General features: G+C 43.5%; 1 protein-coding gene across 6 annotated transcripts in view; it reads left to right on the forward strand.

Annotated features, from left to right (window-relative positions):
* exoc4 (exocyst complex component 4) overlaps positions 1-12,500 on the forward strand; it is a gene marked incomplete at its 3' end in the record, with an annotated part of 185,725 nt that overhangs the window by 13,858 nt on the left and 159,367 nt on the right. For 4 of the 6 annotated variants that reach the window (XM_080538696.1, XM_080538697.1, XM_080538699.1 and 1 more), the window contains exon 5: positions 7,104-7,213. In XM_080538696.1, the coding sequence (XP_080394822.1) occupies positions 7,104-7,213 (110 nt within the window). Of the gene's footprint in view, positions 1-3,833; positions 3,846-7,103; positions 7,214-12,500 lie in introns of all 6 variants that reach the window. The other 2 variants (XM_080538695.1, XM_080538698.1) reach the window with 2 other exon arrangements.

Below are 12,500 nucleotides of genomic sequence, written 5' to 3' on the forward strand. Positions count from 1 at the left end.
CCCTACTGCTACAATACACTCATGTCGACCACCATTAAAACACCGTAACCACAGTCGCAACACATTTAGGCTACTTAGTTTCACAAATATAAGTGGAAAGGCAGACTTTTGTAAGCTACACCATACATGAAAACACATGAACACTTAACACCAGCTCCGCTGATCCAGGGTGCACGCCTGCACGGAAGATAATCTCTTGGAACAGCGTCTTCATTGAATGAACTGCTTTCTCAATATCTTGGTTCTTAGACAAAGTTTCAGCTGCTGCTCAATGTATTTAAATATTTGAATACTGCTCAATAATCACTGAAATATTAGACTTAGAATTATGCAGTGAACATACTTAAAGCTTTTCATAAAAACCACATGCCGCGAGACTGACTCGTCCTGAACTGTCGTAAGTCAATCAACAAAGAATGCCCCATGAAAATAAAAGTGCCCATGGTAGAGCTGTCAAAATAGAGCTTTCAAAATAAATGTACTAATACAGATAGAGATAAATACAGAACTACCTTTGCGTCACTAAGTGACCGCGTATCTTCTGAGACATGCGTTCTGTCATCACTTTCAGTAGCGCCTTCACACACAGTGGCGCTGTGCACAAACACTCTTGATCCGTATAGCTCTTGTTTTATTATATTGTGGTTTAGTAAATACTGCACTTGGAGTTACATTCAATGCATGATTTGTGCTATAGAACATAAATAAAGTTTGATTGATTGATTGATATCAAATCAAATCACATTTTATTTCTATAGCGCATTTCTCACAAAAGTGACCCAATGCGCTTTACAGAGAGCAGCAAAAATGATCTTATTAAATGTAAGCGAGTAATTGTAAAAAACCTTTCCTATCTACCAATAACTGAAGGCAACTATCTTTCCCATAGAGTGATTCGTTACCTTAAATATAATCCCAATTAGATATTAATCCTCAGTTATTCTTCACAACTGACCAAACCTCTCACTCATTGCGCGGCAGATTCAGACTGTATTAACTGTCTTGCGACACATCATTACATCCCTAGTCAATTATTATGGTTACTTATTGTACAAGCCAGGGTTTCCGTTAGAAAAATTTGCCGTCGGACATCGTGTCCGGTAAGAATTCGATTTACCGGACAAACGTGATATATTCCGGTCATCATATTAAAATATAATAAATTAAAAAAAAATCAAAATCATATTTTTTTTCTTCCAAATCGAATATAGCTGTTTGTCGCGGTGATTACTGTTGTGTAGCGGCCTATATATGCCATTTAATGTCTATTTCTCATCCGATACGATTAGATGCGAGCTATATTATATATAATAATATAACATGATTTGACGCATGCGCGCTATGCCATGCGTCAAATCCAGCGCTGAACGGGTCCAACGCTGAACGGGCGCCTCACTGGGAACTGAACAGACAGCATCGATCAATGAACAGACTCCACATTACGTTAACTGAAGTTTGTTAAATTGTTTGGGATTAATGTGAGTTTTCTATTTTCTCTTTCCAGTTTTACCCTTTTTTAAAAATCAATAAAACAACGTCATTTCTTTTTTTTGAAATTTTCTTTTTATTGTCAATGGTCATTGGTTACAACAATCGTCATTACATTCAACATATCACAATCAACTCAGTTCCTATGACCAAAGTCTTTTTTTCTTTTTTTATATTAAGTAAAGTAAAGACAAGACAAAACGAAAACAAAAACAAACAAAGAAAAAAGAAAAACAATAGCGAGTGAACTTTGGGAGCTTTCATCTTACATATGATAGATTAGAATAGAAAATGATTCAAGAAAATAAACACAATTACATCACCCTCTCATGTTCTTTTAACAATTCAACAGAAATCTGACCTTACAGGTTTAACATATCCAGTCCATTTCGTCCAGATCCGATAGAATTTTTCTACCTGAATTCTAAGGGAGTATGACATCTTTTCCATTACATATATATCATGAATTATATCTATCCATTCATCCACTGTGGGTACGTCTGGCTTTAACCATTTTCTTGTGATAGCCTTTTTACTTGCTACCAGAAGTATCAATATAAAACAACGTCATTTCTATAACCAGGTCTCGCTGGTTGGGAAGGCATTTCGTTTAGCTCGGGAGTATGACAATGGGGAGAACATAACTGTTTATTGAGAAACAATTGATAGGCAGTCTGGGATACGTATATAAAGAAATACCACAATGTCTAGATGTATAACATTTTATTGAACAGTAACAGTGCAAGCATGTAGGCTTCTGGCGTGACACGGCTAGCCTAATTTCCGTTCATATGCCTTTTATCAGATAAAATAAAATAGAATAAAACTCTTTGAAAATAAATAGGCTTTAAATTAACTTGCAATGCGTATGTATAGGCTAATTTCCGTTCGATGTTACAGCCTAGGCCTATCGCCTATGCCTTTTCTCAGATAGATAGGGGATAGCCTTAAATAAAATAGCCTAGAGTAAAAACTCTGAAAATAACAATGGCTGCTCATATAATTCAGCTACTTATTAGGCCTACGTCGCTTTTTGGCAGCATTGAAGCGTGCAGCTGCGGACTTGAAATCAAAGCTGCAAAGTGTCTCTCCGCAACTTGCAATGCGCATTAGCCGTGTGACCTTGCCCCTCCCCAAGGCGACTTCGGTCCGCAGTTTTAATTCGGTTCTGCAGAGAGAATCCTCTCTCTGCAGGCACACTGGAGACGGGAATCAAGCAGGCTATCTTGGCCAACGTCTTCAGAGTCAGACTTCTCCTCAGGCTCAGACTCATTGTTGCTTGGCTTCATGAAATAATTGCTAAGCTTACTTTGTTTTGCCATCTTTCCATTAATTTAATCGCTCGCTATGGTGCACTTTGAGCTGCAACGTTTGCGTATTACTATGGTGGACGGGTTGGCAGGGTTGCCAGATAGGCATGGGTTACCGCCGAATGGGCTACTGTGTTTAAGCGGTAATAGACTGGTTAAGCTGTAATCCCATCTGGCATCAATCCCATGTGGCACCTGTGCGCTGTTTCGCATAGGCCGGCCTATACATTAGGAGTCATCATCATGCCGGTGTCAAATCATATCATAATAAAAGAAATACATAGCCTATATATTCGTCTTTTTTAAAATAGAAGGAATCAGAATGTGAACTTTAGCGAATTGTATTCAAAGGGAATTATTTTCACCGGACAATATGTCCGACGACTTTTCAATTTGTCGGACTTCAACAACTTTTACCGGACAAAGACCGGTAATTATCGGTTAACGGAAACCCAGGTACAAGCATTCATACAAGCAGTCTTCTGTGTTACAGATATTGGACTCATGGAGTTTTCATGCATCCTTGCACTTTGTTACAAATGCCAAGTCACTCACCCACCATTACACCTTGAGTATGGTGGACTTGACCTCGCCTTACACATGCGGACAGCTACATTAGGATGTGTTCATTTACAAAGCACTTCTGGGTAAACCTCGGTAGCCTGCTCTCCATCACCACAAACAGTTACCAGACGCGGCCTGTACAAAACAAAACAAAACAAAACAAAAAATCCGGTTTCAGACGGTTTTGATAAAAAAACGTTTCTATTTTTATAAACCCCGGTTAAACCGTCCATCCCTAGTGTGTGTCTGTGTCTGTGTGAGAGTGTGAGTGAGTGAGTGAGTCTGTGTGTGTGTGTGTGTGTGTGTGTGTGTGTCTCTGTCTGTCTGTCTGTGTCTGTCTGTCTGTCTGTCTGTCTGTCTGTCTGGGTGTCTGTGTGTGTATGTGTCTGTGTGTGTGTCTGTGTGTGTGTGTGTGTGTGTGTGTGTGTGTGTGTGTGTGTCATATGAGTGTGAGGCTCTGTGGGCTGGTAGAAGGGGACCAGAGTAGAGGTCAGAGGTCAATCCCATTTCCCACAAATTCAAATTTATGAAATTTAATACCAGGGTTAATTGAATTTGATTAATTTTATAGACTGATTGAAATAACATCGGCCCTGGCCCTGCGCCATGCCCAATGTAGGGGGGGTTAACTCCCCTGCATCACGCATGGTCCGGAATTAATAGTCCCATTGAAAACTCAGGGATATCGGAGGACAATGGTTAGGTGTGTGTGTGTGTGTGTGTCTGTGTCTGTGTCTGTGTCTGTGTCTGTGTCTGTGTCTGTGTCTGTGTCTGTGTCTGTGTGTCTGTGTCTGTGTCTGTGTCTGTGTCTGTGTCTGTGTCTGTGTCTGTGTCTGTGTCTGTGTCTGTGTCTGTGTGTGTGTGTGTGTGTGTATGTGTATGTGTATGTGTATGTGTGTGTGTGTGTGTGTATGTTTCCCAGGCCCATAATCTGTGCATTATAGTCCCAGACTATAATGCACAGATTACGCCTAATGCTAAACTACAAAACAACACGGCACCACAGGAGTTTAAGTTTTGGAGTTGTGTGCACTACAAAATACAAGTGAGCTTGTTGGGCGCCCTACAGAGTGTATGTGGGGGTGTTTCTGCTTTCTGCTTTGGAAAACAGTTGTTTCTATCACCGATAAAACAAAACAATTGTTGCAATCAACCAATTATAGCCGTGGATACCGTGGTACTAAACAGGCTTGCCCTCCACCACCTCCTCCTCCATTCCACACGGGTCAATTAGACGCCGCGCCCCTGCGCTAAAACTTTGTAGGGGACCGGCAAAAAACGTGGCTGTCGTCGCACCACTTAGTGCAAACAAGGCTAATTCATTCAAGGGAGCGCGGAGGGAGAGGAGAGGCAGGTAGAATGGTAATGTGTGTGTTTCTGTTGGTCAGCCCCCCTCCTCACCAGCCTACGCACCTGCGTAGGGGGGATATGACTGACGCCCTGTCAGAATGCCACGAGGGCTTAGGAGCTGATGCAACCACTGGGCTGATTCCTCTGTGCAAAGACGCAGGCGCCTCCTGGCGCATTAGGATAATGCAGGTCGCTGACCTCAGGAGGTGTTGTGTTGTTTTGCTGCGTTTTTTTGCTGCAGTGCTGCTGGGTGGGAGGTGTGTGTGTGTGTGTGTGCGTGTGTTGAGAGTGTGCCTTCTCTTATCTTTGTGTGTGTGTACACGCGATTGTGTGTGTGTCTGTGAGTGTGTGCGCGCGTGAGTGCGTGTGAGTGCGCGTGAGTGTGCGTGTGAGTGCGTGTGAGTGTGCGTGAGTGCATGTGAGTGAGTGCGTGTGAGTGCGTGTGAGTGTGCGTGAGTGTGCGTGTGAGTGTGTGCTAGGGATGGACGGTTTCCAATTATTGAAACCGAAAAACCGTCAAAGACTAAAACCGCGGTTTTCCGGTTAACCGAAAAACGACCGAAAAAAAAAAAAAAAAAAAAAAGAGCGACAATTTCAAATAATTGAACCCTACTGCTACAATACACTCATGTCGAACACCATTAAAACACCGTAAGCACAGTCGCAACACATTTAGGCTACTTAGTTTCACAAATATAAGTGGAAAGGCAGACTTTTGTAAGCTACACCATACATGAAAACACATGAACACTTAACACATCAGCTCCGCTGATCCAGGGTGCACGCCTGCACGGAAGATCATCTCTTGGAACAGCGTCTTCATTGAATGAACTGCTTTCTCAATATCTTGGTTCTTAGACAAAGTTTCAGCTGCTGCTCAATGTATTTAAATATTTGAATACTGCTCAATAATCACTGAAATATTAGACTTAGAATTATGCAGTGAACATACTTAAAGCTTTTCATAAAAACCACATGCCGCGAGACTGACTCGTCCTGAACTGTCGTAAGTCAATCAACAAAGAATGCCCCATCAAAATAAAAGTGCCCATGGTAGAGCTGTCAAAATAGAGCTTTCAAAATAAATGTACTAATACAGATAGAGATAAATACAGAACTACCTTTGCGTCACTAAGTGACCGCGTATCTTCTGAGACATGCGTTCTGTCATCACTTTCAGTAGCGCCTTCACACACAGTGGTGCTGTGCACAAACACTCTTGATCCGTATAGCTCTTGTTTTAATATATTGTGGTTTAGTAAATACTGCACTTGGAGTTACATTCAATGCATGATTTGTGCTATAGAACATAAATAAAGTTTGATTGATTGATTGATATCAAATCAAATCACATTTTATTTCTATAGCGCATTTCTCACAAAAGTGACCCAATGCGCTTTACAGAGAGCAGCGAAAATGATCTTATTAAATGTAAGCGAGTAATTGTAAAAAACCTTTCCTATCTACCAATAACTGAAGGCAACTATCTTTCCCATAGAGTGATTCGTTACCCTTAAATATAATCCCAATTAGATATTAATCCTCAGTTATTCTTCACAACTGACCAAACCTCTCACTCATTGCGCGGCAGATTCAGACTGTATCATTGTTATTTTCACACACGACAAACATGTGACATGTTCCAGTTTTATTCTTTGAACAACATAGGAAAAAAAAAAAAAAAAAAAAAAATCCGGTTTTAGACGGTTTTGATAAAAAAACGTTTCTATTTTTATAAACCCCGGTTTTCGGTTTAACCGAAAAACCGTCCATCCCTAGTGTGTGCGCATGAGTGTGTGCGCGTGAGTGCGTGCGCGTGAGTGCGTGTGAGTGCGTGTGAGTGAGTGCGTGTGAGTGCGTGTGAGTGCGTGTGTGTGTGTGTGTGTGTGTGTGTGTATACAGCCCAGTAATTATTGTTGTGTGCTGTGGTGGGGTAGGAGTGATTTATTAGCCAGGTTGCTAGAGTGACAGGTTATAGCCTCGACGCTGGGGGAAGGCGGCTAGCAGCAGCCCACCTCCATACGCCCTACCCACTTAGCAGGGCCACTCTGCACTGCTGAGGGGAGAAAGGGTTCCAATTGTTTCCAGTTTGCTTTTCCACTTGTTAAGTGGTTCATTGCGAAGCCCAGCCACACATGATTGTGTTTTTGTTGTTTGTTGTTGTGGAAACAGGGATACTTTACCTCAGACTGGCGTCTCTGCAGCCGCGGGAGTTGGGAGGTTATCGTAGACTATAGGCTGGCCTTTATCGACCGTGTTTGATGATGGCGGCGTTGGCGGTTGGCGGAGCAGACGCCAGTTAGAACCACCTGCACGTTGATGTTGATGTTGTTGACGGTAGTGTTTTCTCTCTCTCTCCCCACCCCCCCCGCCCCCCCACCCCACATCCAGGCCCACAACCAAAGACACGTCTCCTCTCTCCATGCTGGACGGCAGTACTCTGTCCACCCCTCGCAAGATCATGGACTCTTCCCAGTTCAGCACCCCGGGGACCAGTAGCGGTAAGACCACTGCGGAGAAGAAGAAGAGGGGGGGGGGGGGGATAGAGAGGGAGGGGTGCATAGATAGAAATGAGAAATACATATAGCTTGCCAAAAAGAGATAAAGAGGGGTATTGAGAGGTCAGAGATATGAAAACAGAAGGGGTGAAAGGAGAGGAGGAGAGGAGTGGTAGAGGAGGAGAGGTACGTACACACACGATGGTGACGCAGCTAGGGGTGGGACGATTAGAAAATGTCATGTCACGATTATCGTGGGCAAAATAATCGCGATCCACGATATTATCGCGAGAATTAAAAAAATAATAATATATACAGTCCCTGACAAAAGTCTTGTCACTTATCCATTTTGTAGAAACAACAGTTTATAACCTGACTTTTAATTAATCCATTGGTTTTAGAAATGGCTCATATGAAAGCAAAAACCCTCCCAAATTATGTTTAATATACCAAAATAAATTTGCTTCACTGAAGAAAGATTGATCATTTAATGAACACAGAAAGGTCAGATTTTGGCAAGACAAAAGTTTTGTCGCCTACAGAGAGTAATGTGAAAATTGAACAAATAATTTACTTCAAATACTAAAATATGTTGCATAACTTCAGTGAATTAAGTAGTGGTGCTGTGAGATCCATATCTAATATATTGTATGACTTCCATGAGCTTGAAGGACTGCATCCATGCGGTTCGGCAATGATTCATACAATTTATTGATGAAGTCATCAGGAATAGCAAAGAAAGCAGTCTTACATGCCTCCCAGAGTTCATCAAGATTCTTTGGTTTCGTCTTCCATGCTTCCTCTTTCATTCTACCCCAGACATGCTCAATGATGTTCATGTCTGGTGACTGGGCTGGCCAGTCCTGGAGCACCTTGATCTTCTTCGCCTTGAGGAACTTTGATGTAGAGATGGAAGTATGCGATGGAGCACCATCCTGCTGCAAAATTTGACCCCTTTTATGGTTGGGAATGTAAGAGGTAGCTAATACTTCTTGATATTTTAGGCTATTGATATTGCCTTCCACCCTGCAAATCTCTCGCACACCTCTGGGTGAATCTCGGATCCATGCGGGTTCCAGTAGGTCTCCTGCAATATTTGCGGAGGCTGTGATGTAATTCAACCGAAGATTCATCTGAGAAATCCACCTTCTGCCACTTTTCCAGCGTCCATCCTTTTAGCAGGCTGTGGGTCTTGGCAAATGCCACACGTTTTTTTAATTGCCTTTTGTTTAGTGCTGGTTTCTGGGCACTGATTCGACCATGGAGGCCATTTCGAGACAGAATTCTACAAACTGTTCTGGTTGACACGGGGACTTGAGGTGACCAGGCCTGGTGGAGCTCTGCTGCACTGGAAAAGGGGCTGGCCTTGGATTTTCGAGCCAACAAACGGTCCTCCCGAGCAGTTGTCTTGCGGGGTCTGCCGGACCTGGGCTTGTCAAAAACATCTCCAGTCTCTTCAAATCTTTTTCTTATTCTTTGTACTTGACGCTGAGACACATTGAAGGTGTCAGCCACCTCAGCAGTCTTCAGCCTGATAATCAACGCTTTGGTCTCAGGGTGAATCTTAGGCATGTTGTCAGAGGTCAAGTTGCAGTTGATGTGAAGGTCTGGTGTGCTGGGATTCTTTTTATACACACCCACTAATTGATTGATCAATTATTGATCATAGGTGAGGCTGTAATCTAAGATTGGGTGCATCATATGACAAGGCGACAAGACTTTTGTCTTTGCAAAGACTCAGTGGGCTTTACCAAGCTGTGAACGTTAGAATGCTTTTCAGCAGTTTCGTTTTGCACCAAAACATTATTTCAAAAGCTGTTGGGATTGAATTTAGCCATTTCTTGTAAACATTTTTTGATTAGAAATATATTTGAGGGGCACTTAAGGTCAACTTGTACCCAAGCGACAATACTTTTGTCAGGGACTGTATATTGATTTTTTCCCGAATGCCAATAAAACACACTGTAATCACTTTAACTTAGACGTTGTTGTATTTTTATGACATTTTAAGTCAGTAATTCAAATTCAGATTCTAGTGGCACATCTCTGGCCATAATCCGGGTCCTTAAGAAAGAGCAATTCCTTTTCGGCCAATCAGCACCTTTCATTAACGTACCCAAGGAAGTTTAAAGAACGCACTCCCAGTGTTGCCAACTTCCAGAGCCCCGTGGCGACTTAATTAGTCAAAAGCGACCAGCGACAAATCTAACTTCCTTTTCTGGTCATTTGGGGAATTACTGTAAAGCATCTAACATATCCCGTATTCCACGGTTCACGTTACAACCGAGCTCAGGAGAGAAGAGTAGGGATACAGTCTATGGCGAGCGAGGGTTGCCGTCTCCTCTCTCCCTCAACACTCACTCCCGCGGCCAGTCTGATAGCAGCCGCGGGGAGCATACCGTTGTTCCCCGGGTCCTCGCGGGGGGTTCGGGCAAAGTTCGGGAAATAACGGACGGTTGTCATGTGTTTATACAGCATGGATGTTACGTGCCTAATGCCTTTGATGCGCACACTTGCTACTTGCCGCTTTCATAATTTTATTTAGCCTATATAGCACAAGTCATGCATTGCATGTAACCTCAAGTGCTGAACAGTATTAAGTAAACCACAATATATTTGCTAAAGCTTATATTATATATAATATTATAGCTTATATTTGGGGCGACCGTGCCTTTTGCAGCCATAGACTGTCACTGCCTGGTAATAACAAGGAAGGCCAATGACAGTATCCCGTCTAAAGTTTTTCACCAGCCATGGTGAGTAGGCTAGCATACGTTACCTAGTGACTGACTGACACGGCTGACTTGACAGTAACGTTACCCATGCAGGCTGAACAATAGCGTGAGACAAGTTCTGTGAGGATATTCGCGCGCGGCTCATGTGAGGAATCGCAATTATATTACAGTAACAGTCGCTAACTTGACTGCAAAAGTAATGTAGCCTAGGCAGAAAAATAGCGCCAGACATTTTGTTAAACACAGTTTATTCATAACATACGATTATGACGATTATTTAAATAATTGAAATTCTCCACGATTAAGTTATCGCGGGTGTTTTTATCGCGATTAACGATAAAAACGATAATCGTCCCATCCCTCGACGCAGCGTTACAAGAGGACCAGCGGTGACCATGGCGACGTGACGAGGCTTGGGGCGATCACCACCCTCGGTGACGTTGTTCTGGCTAGCGACGAGATAATATTAACAGGGGTGCAAACTTGTCACCTTTCTGCTATATTAGCCGTTTTTACCTCAAAATAGGTCATCCATGTGAATCGTGTAGATCTGCTAAATATTTTTATTTGGGGGGGGGTGGGGGCGGTGGGGTCTAAGTCTCATCCAAGTCACATGATGGGCGAGCTAACTAATCTTCCTGTCTGCTAAACTCCGCTATAACTTTTTAGCTTCAGGCAGCTAGGTACAATTCCAGACAGCGTGGAAAACACAGTCACGGTAAACTGTTTTCGAAGTAATTATGCAGGTGTTAAGGTCAGGGCCACCGTTAGAGCTAGCGATATCTATCTAACACCATTAGTGCTAGCGCTACCCCCTGTCAAAAATGTGTTTATCCTCTATGGTTAGCCGCGCATTGATTATTTTCTTAGTTTTCACCTTTTTGGGCCATCACCAGTTTGCACCCCTTTTAAAATAAATAAATAATATTAGCATTAGTAAGGGCATTTTACCAGATATTTGACCAATCTGCGAAGTAAATCGTTACCAAGAAATTTCTTCACCAATGTGTTTCTAAAGGTGTGTAATAACATGTCCTAAAAGGTTGAAATTCAACTCCTGTGGGAAACCTCATAAAAAACTGCTCAAAGTTGGGGTACCGATAACCGATTTTCGAAAATTCGAAAAATGCTTAAATTGGACTTGAGTAACTTTTGAGGGGTCAAACTAGGCATTTTTCATGATTCTGAGTTGATTGCAAGCATTTATTTGTCACCAAGAGCACTTCCTGGTGCAACCCCCAAACCCCCCCCCACCCCCATTGGTGGTTGGCATTCAAAGTGAGGAAGTTTAAAGGTAACAGGTAACATTAGACAACATTAGACAGCACCAGCAGAGAGGCACTATCATGGGCATGGACACTTAGTCATAGGCCTCACTACATGTGGAACAATAGAACCAGGATGCTTGAGCTACTCACACAGCCCAGCAGAGAGGTACTATCATGGGCATGGAAACAGAGTCATAGGCCTCACTACATGTGGAACAATAGAACCAGGCTGCTTCATTTACTCACACAGCCCAGCAGAGAGACACTATCATGGGCATGGAAACAGAGTCATAGGCCTCACTACATGTGGAACAATAGAACCAGGCTGCTTCAGCTACTCACTCAGCTACTCACTCAGAGAGACACTCTGCTGGGCAGTAACTTACCTGTTATGGAGGCCTAAAAAAAGGGAGATGAAAGTGAAGCTGAATAGCTTCACTCTCACCTCCCATTGTGGAAGAGATGTACCAACATGAGATGTACCAAGGACTACCAGAGGTGTTCAGCTAGACACACAGCCCAGAGACAACACACCTTCCATGGGTGCTGTGACTAGGCATAGGCCTGTGGCCCTATGCTGGAGGTCACATGAGCTCCAGGGCCTAACTGCTACTCTGTCAGTCCGATTAGGAGTTCTCTCACTGGGCCTAGCTGTCTACCATTCACCCCTCATCTGGAGCTCTGACCTCCAGGGCCTAACTGCTACTCTGTCAGTCCGATTAGGAGTTCTCTCACTGGGCCTAGCTGTCTACCATTCACCCCTCATCTGGAGCTCTGACCTCCAGGGCCTAACTGCTACTCTGTCAGTCCGATTAGGAGTGCTCTCACTGGGCCTAGCTGTCTACCATTCACCCCTCATCTGGAGCTCTGACCTCCAGGGCCTAACTGCTACTCTGTCAGTCCGATTAGGAGTGCTCTCACTTGGCCTAGCTGTCTACCAGTCACCCCTCTTCTGGAGCTCTGACCTCCAGGTACTATGTGATACACTGCCAGTCCGATTAGGAGAGCCCTCACTGGGCCTAGCTGTCTACCAGTCACCCCTCTTCTGGAGCTCTGACCTCCAGGTACTATGTGATACACTGCCATTCCGATTAGGAGAGCCCTCACTGGGCCTAGCTGTCTACCAGTCACCCCTCCTCTGGAGCTCTGACCTCCAGGTACTATGTGATACACTGCCAGTCCGATTAGGAGTGACCTCACTGGGCCTAGCTGTCTACCATTCAACCCTCCTCTGGAGCTCTGACCTCCAGGTACTATGTGATACACTGCCAGTCCGATTAGGAGAGC

This window comes from Nansenia antarctica (genome assembly GCF_963989245.1).
Source record: "Nansenia antarctica genome assembly, chromosome: 8".
NCBI classification, from domain to species: Eukaryota; Metazoa; Chordata; class Actinopteri; order Argentiniformes; family Microstomatidae; genus Nansenia; species Nansenia antarctica.